General features: G+C 36.9%; 1 protein-coding gene across 11 annotated transcripts in view; it reads left to right on the top strand.

The window, feature by feature from the left end:
- The window catches only part of SMG7 (SMG7 nonsense mediated mRNA decay factor), an 87,833-nt gene that overhangs the window by 19,633 nt on the left and 45,602 nt on the right, over positions 1 to 22,598 (top strand). For 4 of the 11 annotated variants that reach the window (XM_050765887.1, XM_050765869.1, XM_050765885.1 and 1 more), the window contains exon 2: positions 19,626 to 19,657. In XM_050765887.1, coding sequence (XP_050621844.1) covers positions 19,626 to 19,657 — 32 coding nt within the window. Of the gene's footprint in view, positions 1 to 4,358; positions 7,944 to 8,885; positions 9,025 to 19,625; positions 19,658 to 22,598 lie in introns of those variants that run through there. The other 7 variants (XM_050765821.1, XM_050765859.1, XM_050765845.1 and 4 more) reach the window with 7 other exon arrangements.

Raw genomic sequence — 22,598 nt, 5'->3', positions numbered from 1 at the left:
AAGCAATCCTCTGGCCTCAGCCTCCCAAAGTGTTGAGATTACAGGTGTGAGCCACCATATCCGGCAAGCTACAAATATTTAGAAGTGTTTGATTCATTTCCAAATATTTGAGGAATTAGAGAACTTTATTCATCAACTTAGACAACCAATTCTAGTTGTTTATCTTTTTTTTTTTTTTTAATTTGTAGTTCTGTGACTTTAATTCTTTTAAACTTCTGAGATTTGTTTCGTGGTTCAGCATATGTTCTATCTTGGTGAATGTGCCGTGTGCACTTATAAAGAAGGTGTATTCTTTTGTTGGGTAAAATGTGCTGTAAATACCAGTGGGATCTGTTGGGTTATAACCTTAGTGTTGGTCTAACCTTACTGTTTTTGTTTGTTTGTTTGTTTGTATTTTACTGAGACGGAGTCTTGCTCTGTCACCCAGGCTGGAGTGCAGTGGCACGATCTTGGCTGATTGCAACCTCTGCTGCCCAGGTTCAAGCAATTCTTGTGCTTCAGCCTCCCAAGTACCTGGGACTATAGGCACACACCACCACACCTGGCTAATTTTTGTATTTTGAGTAGAGATGGGGTTTCGCTGTTGGCCAGGCTGTTCTCAAATGCCTGACCTCAGGTGATCCTCCCGCCTTGGCCTCCCAGAGTGCTTGGCAGGCGTGAGCCATCACACCCGGCCACCTTAGTGGTTTTCTGCCTACTTTTTGTTAGTTATTGAGAGAGTTTTGAAATTTCCAAATAATTACAGATTTATCTATTTCTCTTTTCTCTGTTTCTGTTTTTGTATTTTCTTTTTCATTTGTTTGAAACAGGGTCTTGCTTTGTTGCCCAGGCTGCAGTGCAGTGACGCCATCACGGCTCACTGCAGTCTCAATCACCTGGACTCAAGCAGTCCTCCCACCTCAGCCTCCTGAGCAGCTGGGACTACAGGCATATGCCACCATGCCTACCTAATGTCTTCTGCTATTTTATGAACTGTCTTAGTCTTTTTTTTAGTTGCTCTGGTAGTTACATTATGCACCTTTATATAATTTTATGTATAATATAAAATGTTACAACAGTATAGTGCTTTCATTTTCCTTTCCTTTTGTTTGTACTACTGTTGTCAAACAGCTTCTATATTTAAGTTTCAAAATATAGAGGGCTTTTTTGGTTTCTGTTTATTTTTTTCTTAATAAATTGACTTTTAAATATGTTTTAAAACAAAGAAAAAAGTTATTTTGTATTTACTCATATGTTTACTATTTCTGGCACTTGTCATCTCTTTGTTTAGTTCAAGGCTTCCATCTGGTATCATTTTCTTCCAGCCCAAAGAGTTTCCTTTTTAATATTCCTTATGGTATTGATCTGTTGGCATCAAATCTCCTCAGCTCTTATGTGTCTAAAAAAATGTATTTTTTTCACCTTTGATTTTAAAGAATATTTTTGCTGGATATAAAATTATATATAGATAGGCATTTTTTCCCTAGTATTTTAAAGATGTTATTCTGTTGTCTCCTGGCTTGTCTTTTTTCTAGCAAGAACTTAGCTATCGTTCTTTTGTTTTTGTTTTTGTTTTTGAGATAGTGTTTTGCTCTGTTGCCTAGGCTGGAGTGCCGTGGCGCTATCTTGGCTCACACAACCTCGCCTCCCGAGTTCAAGCGTTTCTCCTGCCTCAACCTCCTGAGCAACTGAGACTACAGGCATGTGCCACCATGCCTGGCTAATTTTTGTATTTTTAGTAGAGACAGGGTTTCACTGTGTTGGCCAGGCTGGTCTCGAACTCCTGACCTTGTGATCCACCTGCCTCGGCCTCCCAAAGTGCTGGGATTACAGGCGTGAGCCACCGTGCCCAGCCTCTTATTTTTATTCCTTCTTATGTAATATATATATATTTTCTCTCCTTTTACTACATTGTTTTTCAGCAGTTTGATTAAAATGCCTTTGTGTGGTTTTCTTTTGTGTTTAAATTCTTGCAGTTGAGCCTCTTAGATTTATAGGCTTATAATTTTCATCAAATTTGGATCCTGCAATTGCCATCGAAGTCTGTATGTTCATTTCTCCTGTATAATTCATGTGAGAAAATACGGTAAACCTGTGTTTTCTGGTAATTGTCTAATTAATACAAAATTTCTAAAATTAGGATTTTTGTTTTACATTATGTTGAGGAGGAAGAGAGAGTGAAGAAAACAACTAGAGAGAGAACTCCTGGAAAGAACTTACACTAGAAGACAAAACCAGGAGGATTTCTTGACGAGTTCTTTTTCAGATTTAAGGGAAATAGGATGTGGGTATGTCGTACGCTGGTCAAAAAGGCAAACTGGGCCAAGCACAGTGGCCTTACACCTGTAACCCCAGCACTTTGGGAGGCCCAGTTGGGCGGATCATGAGGTCAGGATTTCGAGACTAGCCTGGAAACATGAGGAAACCCTATCTCTACTAAAAATACAAAAATTAGCCGAGCGTGGTGGAGCTTGCCTGTAATCCCAGCTACTCGGGAGGCTAAGGCAGGAGAATCGCTTGAACCCAGGAGGCGGAGGTTGCAGTGAGCCCAGATTGTGCCACTGCACTCCAGCCTAGGCGACGAGCAAGACCCTGTCTCAGAAAAGAAAAAAAGGGAAACTGAATAAATCGTAAGCAATGAGATATTTACACTTTAGCTTTTAGTATATGAACTGTTGAAAATTGAGGTCTGTCATGCATTGTAAAATAATGAGCAGAAAAAGTTAGGCTCCAGAATTCTGATACTGTACCTGGATTTGAATTCCAGTCCTAGCACTTACCATCTTTGTGGCGTTGGGCAAGTTTCCTAAAATCTCTAGGTGTTTCTTTAATCATAAAATTGGAAAAATGGTTATAATCTCAGGTTGTCATGGAAACTAAACCCAGGATGGCTTATGTTCTTCACTTGTCATTTAGTAGATCCCCAATAATAATTAGTTATCTTTCCTTCTTTATATATTAACTTTTTATTCTTTCATTCAGGGACTTTTTTCCTTTTAAACATATGCAGTATTTAAATAAGTCCCTATGGCCCTCATGAGACTGTATTTACCCATTATGTTTCTCTATTGGATCTTTTCTGTGTTGTTGTTTATCCCATCCTATAAAAAAAAAGTTACATATTCCATCTTAAAAACTGTTTTGACCCTCACATCTCTCTCTAGCTGCTGCCTCTTTCTTTTCCCAGACAGTATTGTCTAAATTCAATTTTAGCCTCAGTTCCTCCCCTCTTATAACAAGATCCTCGGTGACTTCCACATTACTAAATCCAGTGATTAGTTCTCAGGCCTCATTTTACTTTATTCTTCAGGAACATTTATTCATTCTGCCCTCTTTTCTTGAAGCTTTTTCTTTATTTGGCTTCTGGGACACTTTGTTTAACAAATTTACCTCCTACTTCTTTGGCCACTGGTTCTCAATCTGTTTACTATTTGTTTCCTTCTCAGTCTAGCCAGGAGTGTCCAGTGTTTTGGCTTCCCTGGGTCACATTGGAAAAATAATTGTTTTGGGCCACACATAAAATACGCTAACACTAATGATAGCTGATGAGCTTTAAAAAATTGCAAAAAAATCTCATAATGTTTTAGGAAAGTTTATGAATTTGTGTTGGGCCGCAGTTAAAGCTGTCCTGGGCTGCATGTGGTCTGTGGGCCATGGGTTGGACAGGCTTAGTCTGCCCTTAAATATTGGAGTTTCTGCCTCTTAACACTCCCTTGGTAATGTCATCCCATCTCATGGGCTTTAACGAATATCTATATGCTGATGACTTCCAAATGATATCTGTTCTCCCACTCTTTCCTCTGATCCCTTTAACAAAACTCTTTAAGAAACTACCAGTTAATTACATTCATGTCATACCTTTGCTTAAAACGTCCAAAAATTTTGCTTGGTAGTTTCCCATATCTCAGACCATCTAGATCAAGTTAAGTCTGACCTGCATAGTCCCAAACAACTTCGCTCAAATGTCTGGGCCCTCAACTGGAGTGGCTGTGATAGCTAAGAAAACTGGGTCTCTCTTCCCAAGTAGTCTGTCATCCTCAGCTTCATAGTGTTTTAATGGTGTTCCAAAAGGGCAAGCCCAAATGTGCCAGTGCTTAAAAAGTCTCAGTGTCACATTTACTGAAGTCCAGTTGGCCAAAGTAAGTCACATGGCCAAACCCAGGGTCAGTAGGAGTTCCAGGGGTGCAAATGCCAAGAAGTGTGTGATTCATTGGAGGCAGTTAATAATCGATCACAGGTTTTATATAATCTGTATTTGGTTTAATTTGTTAAATTAATTAATTAATTAATTAATTAATTAATTTGGAGACGGAGTCTTGCTCTGTGGCCCAGGCTGGAGTGCAGTGGCGCAATCTCGGCTCACTGCAACCTCCGCCTCCCCGGTTCAAGCGATTTTCTCCTGCCTCAGCCTCCAGAATAGCTGGGATTACAGGTGTCCGCCACCGCACCCGGCTAATTTTTGTTTTAGAGAGGGGAGTTTCACCATCTTGGCCAGGCTGGTCTCGCGCTCCTTACCTCATGATCCCACCTGCCTTGGCCTCCCAAAGTGCTGGGATTACAGGCGTGAGCCACCGCACCTGGCCAGATTATTTTATTATACAGCACCCATTTCTTTACTCAAGAAAATAATTAAGAAAAAGAACTGTCTAGATAATTAAATTGTCATCTGGGAGTATGGGCTAAATAATGGCTCTTGTGAGAATATCAAGTTTGACTTTTGAGTATCTTTTGTTTTTCAATTTCAAAGAGTACCTGGAAGTAGAGAATGTACTATTTGTACCACAATAATTTATAGCATATTTTATTTAGTTAAATCAGACAGTATCTTAAATATTGTTGCTAGTTGAGTTAATTAACTTGTCCATCTTTCATATTATCTACCTGTACCAAGTTAGAAAGTTGAACTTTATTTCTCCCTGATCTAAAATTTTATGGAGCTTTACATTTTATAAAGCACTGTTTCAGCTGGGTGCAGTGGCTCATACCTGTAATCCCAGCACTTTGGGAGGCCAAGGCGGGAGGATCACTTGAGCATAGGAGTTCAAGATCAGCCTGGACAACATAACAAAACTCTGTCTCTACTACAGATACAAAAATTAGCCAGCTGTGGTGGCACATGCCTCTAGTTGCAGCTACTTGGGTGGCTAAAGCAGGAGCCCAGGAGGTTGAGGCTGCAGTAAGCCATGATTGCATCACTGTGCTCCAGCCTGGGCAATAGAGGTAAAAAAAAAACAAAAATCACCGTTTCTTTTTCCAACCTGATTTTTGTTCACTGTCACCTGTCAAAGGATATGGTTACACCTTGTTTTCTTTTTCCTTTAAAGCAGCTTTAGGTTTACAGAAAAATAGCGAGAAAGGTATAGAGATTTCCCATATACCTTGCTCACACACATGAATAGCCTCCCCTATTATCAGCGTCCCCCACCAGAGTGGTACATTTGTTATAATTGATGAACTTACATTGACACATCATATTCACCCGAAGTTCATTTTACATTATAGTTCACTCTTGGTGTTGTACACTCTGTGGGTTTGGACCAGTGTGTAATGACATGTATCCACTGTTGTATAGTACAGAGTACACTGCCCTAAAAATCCTCTTTGGTCCACCTGTTAATTCCCCCTCTCTTCCCTTCCAACTCCTGGCAACCACTGATCTTTTTACTACCTCCATAGTCCTTGCCTTTTCCGGAATGTCATATGGTTGGAATCCTATGGTATATAGTCATTTTAGATTGTAACATGCATTTAAGTTTCCTTCATGTCTTTTCATAGTTTGATAGCTCATTTCTTTTTAGTGCTAAATAATAATCTGTTGTCTGGATGTACCACAGATTGTTTATCCTTTCATCTACTGAGGGATATCTTGGTTGCTTCAGTAGGTGAATGGATGAATTAGTTTTCAGTGATTATAAATAAAACCGATATGATACTCATGTGCAGGTTTTTGTGTAGACATCAGTTTTCAGCTCAATTGAATAAATACCAAGAGGTCATATGGTAAGATTATGTTTAGCTTTGTGAGTAACTACTAAACTGTCTTCCAAAGTGACTGTACTGTTTTGCGTTCCCAATAGCAGTGAATGAGAGTTCCCCATGCTCCACATTCTCATTCGCATTTGGTTTTGTAATTGTTCTGGATTTTGGCCATTCTAATAGTGTAGTAGTGTATCATTGTTTTAACTTGCATTTCCCTAAGACTATGTGGAGCATCTTTTCACATGCTTATTTGCCATCTGATATCTTCTTTGGCAAGGTGTCTGTTAAGGTTTTGGCTCATTTTTTAATCGAGTTGCTTGTTTTCTTATTGTTCAAGAGTTCTTTGTATATTTCAGATAAGTCATTTATGAAATGCATGTTTTACACATACTTTCTTCCAGTCTGTGGCTTGTCTTGTTCTCTTGACAGCCTGTTTTCTTTGCATTAACTCCTTGTACTTTGTCTTGTAATGTTGTCCCTTTGTCAGTTTTTTCATATTCTTACCATTTACAAATAAATTTAGTCTGCTATTACTTACTTTAACACTACTTTTAATTCTAGTATCTACTCATATTTTTGCTTTCATTTTGGTATCCTTCTTGTTTGGAATTCTGTTAACCTTTTATCTGTATGTGCAAGCATCTGATTATTTTGTTATGTCTTCTAAGGTGGTCTTATCTGACCATTTATATATTGATATACTAATTTTAATCTGTTTATTATTTCAAGAAGGTACAGGGGTTGTTGCCAAAAAAGGACTATTTTTTTAAAAAGCATTGGGTTCATTGCTTTGGAAAGCATTGTTTTGGCATACCTCATTTAATGTAAAAATTGAGATGAGGGGAAATAACTTTCCTGTTATTTATGGCTTAACCTACTTGTTTCATTCATTTGGGTTGTGAGCTTATGTTCTGTTTGAAATTTTAGATTTTGTATTTCTGCAGAAATATTTAATGTTCTGTATATATTATATAGATCCCACTACGATGAAAACAAAATGTGAATTTCAGAGAGCCAAGTAAATGATTATGTATTTCTCTGATTGACTGTATAAAATGGTAGGTTTTCTTAAGAAAAAGTATGTTATTCCTGGTTCTCAGATGAAAAACCTTTCAGATTGTTTTCGGTGAAGACTTTTAAAACTATTGTCAGGTTTGAGAAACCTTGAATTTTTAGGATCTTTACCTTTTATTGAGAAACTATTTAGTCCAAATTAACCTGAATGCAACTTGTATGCCATGCACTATGTGAGGCACTACATATGCATGATTGAATAGGACAGTCTCTAGTGAAGGAAATGTGTACACAAATAACTTCATTGTAGTACTGTGAGTCCAATAATAAATGTGGACATTAAGATGCACTGGGAGTACTCAGCCAAACTAAGACTTGCTTTTAGGAGTTGCTGAGTTTAAAATACAAGAATGGGTTAACCAGACAAGGAGGGAAGTGGGAGGGCATTCTAGGATGAGTGAAAAAGCATGAATAAGGATACTGAGGGGCAAAACAACAAGAAACTAAAAGTAATTGAGGTTTACTGGATCATAAAGTGTAAAGTGAAAAGCTGTGGGACTTTATATGCTATGCTGAGGAACTTGAGTTTTATCATAAAATATTTTCTCTCATTCTTTTCCACTAAAGTGCAACTGAAGTCACAGGAGATTGAATACATGCTTTGGAAGTATGGCAGCAAAGTCTGCATAGACCTGCCACATATTTGAAATTTCTCCTAAGACATATTTTATCTTGTGAAGAATTATGACAAATGTTCTATTTTTAAATTGATAAGTGTGAGTTCTTAAGTTCCTAATTTATAGACTGAGGATAATAATAGCATTTACCTTTTAGGATTGCTGGGAGGAGTAATAACTATAAAATGATAATGACAATAATGGCCAACATTTTTTGAGGGCTTACTTACCAAGGAACAGTCCTAAGTGCTTTACTTCTGTTACCTCATTTAATCCTCAAAACACCTCAATGAGGTAGGTATTTTACTATCTCCATCTCATTTCTAGCAAAACTGGGGCGTAGAGAAGTAATTCACCTGAGGTTACACAGCTAGTAAGTGGCAGAGCTTGGTTTGAACCTAGGCAGTTTGAATATAAGACATTCTTACTATATTATACTCCCATTTTATGATATCATGCATATAGAATATTTAGCTTTGTATTTGGCACATACTAATTATAAACATAAGCAATTATCAATAGCAATAATAATAACTTACTTTGTCCAAATCTTTGAGTTAAATTGAAGTCCCCAAGAAATTGTACTGTTTTTCTTGTGACTTGATTTACACCTGACATACCATTGGAGTGCAGAAAGTGTGACTCCCAAAGCCATGCTTTTAACCACTGCTGCCTCCTTCCTTGTTGGTCTGTCTCTACATTAGATTTTAAATCCATGGCAGGGATCACATCGATTTTTTCCATCATAGTACACTTAGTCCTTAACACTGCATCTATGATATAAAAATGACCAAATTTGTACAGTAAATGAGAATTGAAAAACCTGACAGTTTCAACTGATCTTAGCATTATTCATACTACCTATAATTGTGTTTTAATTGTTTTACATATTTTTTCTTCAGTAAGGAGTTCATCTGCTTCCGTGTTCTACAGGGCATTCTCACCCTGATCTTAAAAGAGTCCTGCTTGGTAACTGGTATCTGTCCTGTAGTGATCACTCAGTTTTCAGACAGTGAGGAACATTAGAATAACATTTTGGTCTATAACTAGAATCTGTTAGAAATACAAATTTTTAAATGTTTGTTCTAAGAAACATTAAACAAACAAAAAAAATACTTTGACATTTTTCCTTTACCTTTCACATTAAGTCATTTCAAATAAAGATAAAATAATTTTCTTCATAGGGTTCTCTGTTATTGTGGGTTAACTCATATTTTCCTCCTCTCCTCTATCTAGAATGTCTTAAACCATTCTACCTTATGAGAAATTGGATGTTCTTGCAGATAGTCATTGTGGGAGAAAACGTTTCATTTAAGTCCCAGATGAGGACCGAAAACTTGAAATCAGAGGAGCATCTGAAATCAAGTAATATTAGGTAGGATAAAAATTACAAGGGATTTCTGCTTGTTTTTATTCCTTTTGGAGATGTGTATTATTCATACTCTGTGAACACTAATGAAATTAGAATCTTCCTGAAGCATTTGATTTTGGCCAAGATCGGGATGGGGCATGCTAAAGTTTTATTATTTATGTGACTTCACGAGAACCTTGGCTTACGTTTGCTTTGTCTTGAGCGTTTATATCTTGTGGTCCAAGGAAGCTTTTAAAATTTTTACTGAAGTAAATTTAAAAAAAAAAATTGTTTTATATGAGGTCTCTGAATATTTATGATAAACATAGGGACAAATGATTTATGCATCATCCTTTAGAATGAAAATTTCTGTGTTTTGTTGTTGTTTTTTTTTTTTTAACATAGTAAATCATGTGAGTGCAGGTAGCATCAGCTTGCTGTTCTGTGTGTCAGCATGGATGCAATCAAGCCTCCCAAGTGCCTGTAGAAATAGGTGTATGATAGTATGCTAGAGAAGCCCTCTTGTACATGTGAAGTAATAACTGTTGCTACAGCAGCTTATAATGACTGAACATGCAAAGATGCTTGATCTCAAAGATGCAGCTTTTAACCAAGAGATGATAGTTGCCTCTATGAGCTGATACTAGGAGAGTGATACCTCTAGCCTGGCCATTTCAGAAGGCCTTAAATATGTTTATGAGCTCGGGTTTGGAACTAGATTGCAAGGGTGGAACCCAGGCTCTGCCATTTCCTAGTTATGTGACCTTGGGCAAGTTATTTAACCACTCTGTGCCTCTATTCCCTCATCATCAAAATGGGCTTAATATTATTACTTACCTGATAGAATTGTTGTGAGAATCAAAGATTTAGTAATATGAAAGCTAAAACCTGGCAAATAACAAGTGATTAAACTATATTGTTATTTTACTGCTGGTTAATTCTTAACAGATGAGTTTAGCCTGTTATCAGTGTGGCATTTCTATAATTTATAATTGTCTTGATATATCAGGTCCAATTTTAAAAATATATTTGTTAAATAATGTAATCAGAACTAATGTTTGGAGAAAAACAAAAAAGAAAAAAGTAACACCCTGACTCAATTATTTTGTAATTTTTATGTATCTGCCTCTGGTTTTATTTTCTATTTATACTAAGAACATAGTCAGCATGACATCTAAACTGTTTTTCTTTTGTCGCTTGTGGTGGTAGGGACCTAGGGTTTTTTACTACAACTTTGAAATGTCTTTTTCAACCCAGTGTGCCCCTTCAAAAGGGATCTCATGAAGCAACGAGGGGAGGGAGGGACACCTGACTAGCCAGTCAGTAACCAGATTAGCAAAAGTAATTTGGTGGTCATTGAACTATTCATGTCACAATCAGATTACCCCTCCTTATTCAAATGATCATTTAGGTTCTTTTATATAACTTACTTGTCTTATTTATTACTCATAGCAACTTTGAAAAGTAGTTTGTATTCTCGTTTTATGGATGAGGAAACAGTCTTCTTAGAAGCTCCAAGATAGCACTACTTATTTGTAGGAAAGCCCAAATTCAAACCCGAGTCTTTTTGCTTTATATTACTTTCCATTACATAAAACTGCCTCCTGTATGGTTCGTATTTTATCACTCAGTAATTCAACAAATTCAACAATTTTTAGTGAACAGCTGCCATGGCCGAGGCATTCTTCTAGTTGTTATGGCCCTTATCTTTTCTAACACTCCCAGTGGCTCTTCTTCTTAGTTGTATTCTAGGCATATGTCTATCCTTGCACTCACCTTTATTGTATTGAAATTATGTACATGCCTTTGTATCTGTCACCTTACCTAGAGGTCCTTAAAAGTAGGTATCTGCCAGTGTTACCAATTTGAGTATTTAGAGTAAAAAAAAAAAAAATTACTTATTTTAATTTGTGCTTACTAGTAGTATTTCCTTTTTTGAATTATCAGTTTGGTCTTCTGCCAATTTTTCTGTTGATACCTTGATTTATTTATTTAGTTTGTGACCAAGTCTCACTCTTGTTGCGCAGGTTGGAGTGCAATGGTATGATCTCAGCTCATTGCAACCTCCGCCTCCTGGGTTCAAGCGATTCTCCTGCTTCAGCCTCCCGGGTAGCTGGGATTATAGGCGCCCGCCACCATGCCCGGCTAATTTTTATATTTTTAGTAGAGACAGTTTCACCACGTTGGCCAGGCTGGTCTCAAACTCCTGACCTCTGGTGATCTGCCCACCTCGACCTCCCAAAGTGCTGGGTGCTGGGATTACAGGTGTGAGCCACTGTACCTGGCCAATATATTTTTTGTATTAATTTTTCCATTTTGTCTAATCCACATGGCTCTTAACACTTTCTCTGCATTCTTTTCTTTGTCATTTTGTAATTATCCCAAATATTTGCCATTCTCCACAGCTTATCCCACTCTTTCTTTCAGACACAGGATCTACCTTATCTCTGAAATTGAGGAAATACAGCTGTAAATTCTCTTAACATCTCCCTACCCCCAGTATTTCCCAATTCTAACACATTTCTGTTTAACCTTACCAACCTCCAATTTTATCCTGACTCTTTTTCAAGGCCAGTCGTCTTCCTATCTTAATAATATCATTCTTATTTCCTTCTATCTCTTCCAGGACAGTGCTGTCAGTTTTATTTTCTCCTATATCTTCAACCTGTTCATTTCTTCCAGCTTCTTTCCTTTATTCTAAATACTCTCAAGTGTATTTCCAATTGGTGGGGAGGGGAAGAAACTTCTGTTTAGCCATGGCCTCCATCTCTTTCTCTTTACACAGCCCAGCATCCTAAGAGTTGATGTAAACTTCTCCCTCTTATTTGTTCCTCAACCTCCTGCATCCTCATGTAATCTTTTCTCTGGCAAGGCTATCATTGAGCCTTATTTCACCAAATCTGAGACACTTTCCAGTCCTTATTTATCTCATAGTACTTTTCAGCTGCCTGTGATATTGATGACTACTCTTCCTTTTTGTTCTCTCATTTTCTATACTCCACTCTTCTCTTGCTCTTATACTATTCACCAGTTTCTTCTTGGTGTTCTTCATGGAGTGTCTTTCATCTACCCTTTAAAAATGAAAACAGAGAACTAGCTCCACCATTCTGTGTTTCTGGGCAGTTACATTTACTGTCATGGTTTTAACTGCCATCAATGTACTGATCACATCAGTGCTGTATCCCTAGTCTCAAGTCTCCCCTTTGCTTGATACTTATCTCTGAATGCCTGCTTACGCATTCATTAATTCAACAAATTGAACACATTTTTAGTGAACAGCTGCTGCAGTCAAGGCATTATTGTAGGTATTATGGGTATAGCCCTGAATACTATCTTTTTTGCATTCTCCACCTTCTCATATACCCAGCCGGCCAAACTAACAATCTGGGAGTGACAGACTCTTTCCTCTGCTTTATCTTCCTTTCTTTCGGCTTAACTTACCAGGTATTTCTTCAATCTGGGTTTTTCCATTCATCTGTATTAGCACATCCTTACTTCCAGTCTTACATCTATAGTAATCTTTTTAAAATGTAAATCTAACAATGCTATGCTCTTGCTTTAAGTTCAGCACTGGTTTCCTATTAAAGGACAGAATCAGAACTCCAGGGCATGTCATGCAAGGCCTGTCACAGTATGCTCTCTCTGGATTCTTCAGCTTCATTATCTCTGGCTTTCTACCTTGCATTTGATGCTCACTCACTAGCTTAGCTTTACTTTTTATTGTTCTGTTATTTCTTCTGCTTGGAAGAATAACTCCTTCCCATCCTTTGAAATTCTCAGACCAGTGTTGGTCCTTAATAAAACTGGGTATACCTTAATAAAACTAGGTACACATTTTTAAAGAATATAAATTAGGGAGCGAATGTTGTGGTATAGAGTATTGTCGTGTTGGGAGATTTGAAAATGCTTCCTGAGCCCTAAAGTGCCATAAAGAGAAAGCAAATTAGTATTTTTATTAACGTGTGCAAGAAAAACTCCTTTAGGAGCAGCATCTTCTCTAGATTTTCTTTTCCAAATGAAATTCAGCAGTAGAGCAATATGATTTATATATCTCTGATTAATATTGTGAGACTTGAGGTGTGTGTGGGTGTACACGCATGTGCGCACATTAAGTGCATGCTTACCTTATGTCTGGCCAATTATTCAGCATAAATAATTATGACTAGATTATTGTGTTTCTGGCTATGATTGATAAATGCTGTTATTATCCCAAGTATTCCTTAGAACTCTGTCAAACAAGTGAACAAATTAACTTGTGGCTTTTGGTTAAATTTCTTTAAAAAAAAAAAAAAAAAAAAACCTCCCAGCATATTCTCCCAAAATAAAAGAGAGTGATTCACTTTTCCTTAGCAGCTGTGAGTTTAGAAGATGTTGACTTACATTCCTGAATTCTGCTCAGAGGGGCTCGGGAGTTCAGGCAGAAGGAATCTCCCATTTTATGTGCCCTGACTTGGAAATACCTTTACATTTTTAAACCATGAATCTTAGACTGTATATTATTTTTGTGTGGTTTTTTTTTTTTTTTTTTTTTTTTGAGACAGAGTCTCGCTTTGTCGCCTAGGCTGGAGTGCAGTGATGTGATCTTGGCTCACTGCAACCTTCACCTCCCAGGTTCAAGTGATTCTCCTGCTTCAGTCTCCAGAGTAGCTGGGACTACAGGTACATGCCACCACGCCAGGCTAATTTTTGTATTTTTAGTAGAGACGAGGTTTCACTGTGTTGGCCAGGCTGGTCTTGAACTCATGACCTCAGGTGATCTGCCCACCTCAGCCTCCCGAAGTGTTGGGATTACAGGCGTGAGCCACCGCGCCCAGCTGTTAGACTGTATATTCTTAAAAGAGATTATCCTGTATTTGTTACCTAGCATTGTACATAAATGCTATATATAATCAAGATATTTGTTAAAGAAGATAACCCAAATTTTAGTATTTTCCTCTAGTAACATTATTTGGAAAATTATCATAAAATTGTGAAGTATTGAAGGCTCCAGTTCTATGGGTTGTTACTATCAAACATTTCAAATTTTTTTTTCTCATACCCTTGTGTAAGAGAGGAACTATTACATACTATCATAAAATGAGGGTTAGGAGTTACACTCTGGGGCCGGGCGCGGTGGCTCAAGCCTGTAATCCCAGCACTTTGGGAGGCCGAGGCGGGCGGATCACAAGGTCAGGAGATCGAGACCACAGTGAAACCCCGTCTCTACTAAAAATACAAAAAAAAATTAGCCGGGCGCGGTGGCGGGCGCCTGTAGTCCCAGCTACTCAGGAGGCTGAGGCAGGAGAATGGCGTGAACCCAGGAGGCGGAGCTTGCAGTGAGCCGAGATCGCGCCACTGCACTCCAACCTGGGCAACAGCGTGAGACTCCGTCTCAAAAAAAAAAAAAAAAAAAAAAAAAAAGGAGTTACACTCTGGAGCCATATTGATTATGCTACTTCTACTACTTACTATGACCTTGACTAACGATACTACTTAATAACCTCTATCTCCTTGGGTTTCTTGAGCTATAAAGTGGGGACAATAACAGTACTTAGTGTGAAGTAGATAATTTATGTAAAGCTCTTAGAACAATGACAATAGTAAATGCTGCATATAGTGTTAGCTGTACTTATAGGCACTATAGTATCTACATATATTCTAATGTACCTGGTACCTGTTACTACCTCTACTATAGTACCTGTAGTATAGTATATAGTACTAAGTACTTAGAATGCTTTAAATGTATTTGTAGATCTTGATTATTCCACGAGTATTTATTGTTTCAGTTTATTAGCTTTCAACATATTTGGCTGTCACTGAATGTTCCATATTTTGTTCAGCCTTTTAATGACTTTCTTTTTTTATTGCTTGATAGAATTGCTTAATTTTTCCTATTAATTAATAACTAAGACTATATTTTGATAGCTATGTTTAATAGTGTTACTTTATTATTGAAAGCATGGTGATTTTATTCTTGGTTCATTCTTTTCATTAATTCCTTCAGCTTAAAGAATTAAAAGGAATTCATGTTGCCATACCCTCTGCCAAGAAAAAACATTTTAAAATTCTGCCTCTGTGTATGAGCATTGGCTGTAAACTTTAATGTTAATTCATTGATGGTCTTTGTAACAAAACCATAGAACAATTGTCTTCTTTGGAGACAAAAGTCTCACTCCATTGCCCAAGTTTGAATGCAGTGGTACAATCACGGTTCACTGCAGCTTCAGAACTCCTAGACTCAAGCAATCCTCCCACCTCAGGCTCTTGAGTAGCTGGGACTACAAGTACACACCACCACGCCAGCTAATTTTTTGTTTTTTGTAGAGATGAAGTCTTCCTCTGGTGTCCAGGCTGATCTTAAACTCCTGGCTCCAGTGATCCTCCTGCCTCAGCCTCCCAAAGTACTGTGATTACAGGTGTGAGCCACCATGCCTGGACAATTTTTTTCTTTATAAAGTAAAATAATGATATAGCCAATTTTGTGCTGATCTATTAAAACATTTATATAAGGTTACATATCCATTGATTTGACTTCTATTACATTATTTTTAAAAAAGAAAGCTAATGGTTGCTTAGGGGTGGGAAGATGGAGATTCCTTTTCTTGTGAGGCAATAACTCTTAGCTTAACCCTCCCACCTGTCTAAATGGATATTTTGGGGATACAGAAAAAAAAAAGTTAGGATAATAGTATATAAGCCAAACTTTGTTTTAAAGAGTTTGTCAGTAGATTCTATCAAAAACATAGCATGGCCTGCAAGTAGTGTTTCTAATTATATGAGACTATATTTTTTAAAATAGTCCACTTTGTGACAAGATTAAGATATTAACTAATAAAAACAAATAAATATAGACTTTTACTCTGCAGACATTATTGTTGATGATTTCTTATAACCATAATTTGGTTTGGGAACTTAAAGATGTTTTACTTCTCGTTCTTTTCATCAGATATTCCTTAGAGCAGGAGATGGCAAACTTTTTCTGTTAAAGGATCAGATAGTAAATATTTTAGGGTTGGTGGACCATGTGGTGGTTGTCTCAACTCTCAGCTCTGCCTTGGTAGCTGAAAACAGCCATGGACAACATGTAAATGAATGTGTGTGGCTGTGTTCCAATAAAACTGTCTTCACAAAATTAGATCCAGGATGAAAGGGAATTTCATTCACAAGCCAACCATGGCATTTGAGTATAAATTTATTTCTTGTGGTCCTTTTGATAAAAATTTTAGATATAATCTATTTCCTTTATGAACAGATCTTTTAATTTAGGCTAATTGACTTAAATGTTAATGTTCCTGGATAAACCAACATTAGTTTTTTATGTCATATAATTTTGTTATTCTACTTTGAAAGAAATAGAAGTAACTTGGACTTTGTGGAGTCATTTAAGAACAAAATTTGTACCTGTTGGTACCTGACTGCTTTGTGACTGGAAGAATTATTTTATATCTCGGAGCTTCAGTTTTTCCATTTATAAAACAGGAATAATTCTAGCTATTCCATAGGGTTGTTATATTTTCCATTTAGCTGTCTTTATCAATTCAGTTTAGCAAAGTTGTTTTTAAAAAGAAAGCTAATAATTGTCATTATTAGGAAGGTAATAAAAGTAATTAACTTGTGCTTCTTTCAGAACCTAGGATAGAACTGCACAGAAATGAGCACCTCTACCCTTGTCATACTGAGGAATCAAAGCTGGAATTTCAAAATATTTTAACGTTTATGTCAGTTTTTGTGACATTTTTATATTTCTATTAGTGCTTGACTTTTTAGTTTTACAGTTTTTCTTGGACAGATTATAACATGGTAAAAATACGGAGTAAAATTTTAGATCTTTGTTTATCGATGGGAGCCTGCTCCAGAGTCTGCAAGAACTATAGTTCATCACCTGACAGCTTGTAAGAAAAGCAGATTATTTGTAAATTACATTTATATTATATACCGCATATAATCTTTGACTGGAAGTTGGTAACATCATTAGGTGGATGTTAGCATACTGAAATGTTACTTGTTCATCTTTACAAAACAAATCATGTTTGGAATGAGAAAACAACCTTTAGATACATGATCCTAAGTATATATCCTGCATATACTTGAGTATGAATTTTTAGCTAACATAGGGAAGCATAGTAAAATATATGCTTTTTAACTTCACAACTCAGGGACAAAATGAAAGGTCATTCATTGAATCAAGTAAAGGTGCATAATTAACCCTAGCTTTCTCACTAAAAGGTTTATAAATTAGTACTCTCCAATAGGATTTTTCAGGGGAGGAGCAACAGTTGCGACATTGGTAGGATGGGGTACATGGTATGCTTTATTAAATTGTATAATCTTAGGTTTTAAAGGCATAAGCCAACAGTTTTGCAAATGTGTATTTTTTTTAATGGCAAAAGTTAACACCTGAAGTGAAGAGTGAAGTCAGGCTATATGGATAATGGAATTTGATGTGATGTTAACATTTTACAACTAAGTGTGGCTATTTGTTTAGTATTCTTCATTTATGTTGCTAGTTCTCATAGGGCTTATGGTTACCTCCTTAGCACTACGTTGTGATTCTGTTGTTTGAAAGCTTAAATTTTGAAAAGATGTAAATATCTTTTAAAGACTAAGAGAATGAAAGGATTTGCTTTACATTTTAATGAAACTTAAATTTATTAGGTTATTAGGTTGGTGCATCTTTTAACATGGCAAAAACCATGATTACTTTTTCATCAACCTAATACAATTGACATTAAATACTTAATAAATTATATAAAACAATATTTAAACAGTAAAAATTTTAAAACCTTAATGTTCTCTAGCTCTCATGCTAAAAGTTCATTTTTAAAAATGGAAATCTCAGCCTGGCAGGGTGGCATGCACCTGTAATCCCAGCTACTTTGGAGGCTGAGGCAGGAGGCTCTCTTGAGTTCAGGAGTTGAAGACCATCCTGGGCAACATAGCAAGGCCCAATCTCTCTCAAAAAAAATCTCTCAAGTTTATATACCTACCTTCTTGAATAGAGTATATGAGTCTGATTTATACTTTTCCTCTCATTAAAAATATTGAGTGTCTGTTGTGTGCAAGGTGCTGTGCTAGTAGACAAGGAGTTGTGATAAGCATTCTTAAAATCTGTAATATGTAATATGAAGAAAAACTAGAAGTGCTGTGAGAGCATAAAATAGGAATATCCTTAATCTAGATGGAGTTCAGGTAGGGCTTTCTGAAGCAGTAATGTGCTGACTGAGGTAGAAGATGAGTGGTAATTAAGCAGACGAAGGGGGAAGAGGTGTTGCTAGCAGAGTCTTTTATAAAGACCTCTAGTGTGAAAGAAGCAGGGTATACTGGAGAAACTAGAAGTCCAGTCCAGAAGTCCAGAAATGAGCCCGGAGATCAAGGAGTGAAGAGTAGTGAAAATAGAGTTCAGAGACTGTCGAATGTTGTAGGACAGTTTAGGTTTTGTTCTTAACCTCAGAGTAGTGGGAAGTCATTAAAGTGTTTTAAAGGGACAACTGGTAGATCAGATTTGCATTTTTAAAAGATCCCTCTGACAGCTGTTGGGAGAACAGAATGAAATAGGGCAAGAGTGAAGTGGAGGAAACAAAGTCAAGGGATGGTTCTTGAATGAGAGTGGCTGAAGAAGAAATGAAGGGAAATCAACAGATTCAAGATATAGTTAGTAGATAACATCTTTTGGAGTTGATAGATGTTAGAGGTTTGAGAGAAAGTTGTCATGGAGGACTTCCAGGTTTCTTCCTTCCACAATTGGAAAGCTATGATGCATTTGCTAAGATGAAAAAACATTAGAAAGAGAACTAGAGGTAGGGGATGGGAATGGGTCTTGAGTTCAGTTTTGGACCTCTTGAACACAGGTAATTCTTGAAGAATTTGAGAGGGAAAAAAAAGACAGCAGCTAGAGGGGAACATGGGGCAGAAGGTTTTTAAAATGTGTGAGATACTTGGACATGTTAAAATGCTGAAGAGAAGGAAAGATCCAAATGAAGTGAGGGAAGTCTCAAAATTGGTGCAAGGGAAGGGGTAAATCAAAGGAACAGTCCTTAAGAAGGGTTAGCAAGAACATACCCAAGTGGAATTATTGTTCTTAAATATTAAGAGGTGCACTACCTCTACTGTTTTAACAAGAGAAAGTAAGAAGCAGGCTGTATAAATGTAGTACATATTTAGTAAGTGGGAATTGTTTTCCCTGAGGTATGGAAATGTCACTTGGAGGTGAGGAAGGGGTATAGGAATCAGTAGCTTGAGAAGAGGGGAAATTTGAAATAGTTGTGGTGAGGAGTGAATTGAGAAATGTAGTAGGATTTTTTGGCAGCATGGAGAGAATTTTTAAAAATTTAATGAATGTCATTGAATATTATCTTAAGTAAATTACATTTGGAGGAAAACAGCAAGAAGGTGGACTCTACTTAGCAGAAAAGGTCCCTAAGGGTCCTTAAACTTTTTAAGTGTTGGCATTAATTTGCCAAGACCTTATGCTACCCTGATGTTAAAGTAGGGATGCTATTTGCAGTGCCAAAATTATAGCTGCTGTATATCCTTATTGTAGTATATTATTTCACCTAACTTAGTGTTATTTATATGTTAGTTAGGCCTCGTTTGTTTCTAACTGGTACTCTTTTTCTTTTTTTTTTTTTTTTTTTTTTTCTATCTAGGCAGGCAGAAGTCCTGAAGGCTGACATGACAGGTATTGGCTGGCTTATTTCTTTTTTACCACATATTTTATACATTAAATTAATGGAAGGATATCCTCTTTCTTATATTACGCACATCACTAAATCCCATCTTAGTTGCCAAAAGGGATGATCATTTACTATCTGCTTTAAATATTTATTGTTTATATAGTTTGAATTCTTGCTTAAGTAATTGTTGGAAATGGCATATAATATTAATATATGGTATACAGAATTGAATGTTACCTAATTTAATTTATATAATCACTTAATTTTTATGAAACTTTTTATTAACGATTTAAGACATACAGAAAAAATAACATACCCTATATAAACCAAAATATCTTACAGTGTTAGGCTCATATCTTTCTGGGAAAATATTTTTTTTTCCTCTTGATAATTAACCAAACTTTAGTAGGTAAATCTTCAGAAAAAATATTTATAGAAAAATTCTTCTGAAAGTCCTTGAAATTGAGTGAGCTACCTTGCTGCCTTTCTTTTCTCCCATATCTTTGTTACTTTTTTTTTTTGTGAGATAGAGTCTCGCTCTGTCACCCAGGCTGGAATGCAGTGGCGCAATCTCAGCTCACTGTAACCTCCGCCTCCCTGGTTCAAGCGATTCTCCTGCCTCAGCCTCCTGAGTAGCTGGGATTACAGGTGCATGCCACTACATCTGGCTAATTTTTGTATTTTTGGTAGAGATGAGGTTTCACCATGTTGGTCAGGCTGATCTCGAACTCCTGACTTCATGATCCTCCTGCCTCAGCCTCCCATAGTGCTGGGATTACAGGTGTGAGCCACTGCCCCTGGCCATCTTTGTTGTTTTAAATAATGACTGAGGTCTTTTGGAAGAATAATTGCCAGACTTAGCCATTGAAAAGAGTAGATGAGGCATGGTGTGGTGGCTCACGCCTGTAATCCCAGCACTTTTGGAAGCCCAGGTGAGTGGATCACCTGAGGCCAAGAGTTCGAGACCAGTCTGGCCAACATAGTGAAACCCCATCTCTATCAAAAATACAAAAATTAGCTGGGCGTGGTGGCATGCACCTGCAATCCCAGCTACTCTGGAGACTGAGGCAGGAGAATCACTTGAACCGGGGAGGTGGAGGTTGCAGTGAGCAGAGATCACACCCCCGCACTCCAGCCTGGGTGACAGAAAGACTCTGTCTCAAAAAAAAAAAAAGTAAATTATTCAAATACAAAATTAGGAAATACGTTGTAATCACCATATACTTATCAGTATGCCCTTCATAACAGCATATGCCATCCTAAAATGTAATAAGAGGAATATGTACTAGTGTAGTGAATCTTACTCTAATTTTTGAGTAATTTAGTTCTGCAATGAAATTCACAAAAAAAGAATTAAACAGCATACCTGCCAAGATTTACAAAGAGGAAAAGGACTATTGAAATATCTTTTTGTCAACTCTAGAGTCATTTAGGCTAATGTCCTAAGAGTTCATGGATAATCTCATGTCATCTTGTTCAAGGATAAGTGTGTTGGGGGGTAGATGGCTTATATATTTACTCAGTAATAGCTACTACTCAGTTCTTTCCATTATTAACAGATTTATCATCATCTGTATTGTGTATATCAGTGTTTGTTCTGAGTTACTGTATTATGCTCTTGAATTGGCATTGAAAACATAATCTGTTGTGTGATGAAAACAGAACATGGAGCAGTATCAAGCTATCTGTACCATTTACCTTTTCTTAGATATTGAACAACCTTAGTAAATAGTCTTAGGGTTTGACCTTTGTAGGGGACCTTTGGCTGCCCAGAAACTTTAAGATAACAAGTCTACTCATTTGAATGACGGTCTTGATAGATGAGAATTAGTAATCTTTTACACTTCTTTTTCTTGCCATAAGTGAATTAAAGCAGGGTTGACTAAATCTATTATTTAGTGATTAACAGTTTAACTAGGGATGAGGAGCTGATACTAAACTCTATTCTTACTAGCCTGTAAACTCTTAGGAGCATTAACTCAAATCCAGGAGATTCTCTTTGCAAAATAGGATTGTGGTGGCTGTAGATACTAATAGCAAACCTAAAGAAGAGTGATGATTATGCCATTGTGTAGCAGCAAAACCAAATAGCCCAGCTAGTTATGGAAAATACATAATTTAAAAGTCCATTATTCAGTTCACCTACTGAGGGAGCTTACTGTCAGTTGTTGCAATCATAATCCCAGTGATCGCAAAGGTTAAGGTGCTTTGCATGACTCTGGCAGACAGCAGGGCCCCAATTTTGTATTATGTGTATTCATAGACTGACTTTCTGATTACATTCTACACCCAGTCTCTCATCTGACCTCTTTAGCAGTTTAATCCCAGTCTTCTAAGTCTTCGTTTATGTTAAATGACTAATGTGGATTGCTCACAAAAGTATCTTGGAAAACAGTCTACCACTCATTAAAATAACACTGTCATGGCTTCTGCGGTCAGTATATTGAGAGAGGAGTAACAGCAGAATACCAAAGCAACTGCTGATAGTCAGCTGATGTGAGAATTCTGTAATGAAATTTGTGGGAGTTCTCAAAAAAAAAAAAAAAGAAAAAGAAACAGTTGCGTTAGACAAAGAGATACAGTATGAGAGTAAACAGACCAACGTGGCAGTCCGTTACTTCAAATGAGGTGGCTTACTGTGAGGCATATAGTTTCTTGTTAGGTGAAAAGGCAGAAATACAAACCAAAAGCGAAGGGCAAACCTTTTTTTTTTTTTTTTTAAAGCCCTTTTCATGATGTTATTTCAAAACTAAAAACAGAAGCATTGTAAACCAGACTTAGTCGTTAGTCAAAGGTGAAAGTCATTTGAAATATAATAGTATAAAACTTCTGCAGCGTTCTATGGAATATATTTAGAGCAGATTTTGCCTTGGGGATGGAGCAGGAAGGAGTCACTGGTGTGGTATAATGGTTTTATTGTTGGGGTTTATCTATCTACTCTTATGT

This window comes from Macaca thibetana, chromosome 1 (genome assembly GCF_024542745.1).
Source record: "Macaca thibetana thibetana isolate TM-01 chromosome 1, ASM2454274v1, whole genome shotgun sequence".
Taxonomy (NCBI): domain Eukaryota; kingdom Metazoa; phylum Chordata; class Mammalia; order Primates; family Cercopithecidae; genus Macaca; species Macaca thibetana.
This window is presented reverse-complemented; position numbering and strand designations above follow the sequence as displayed.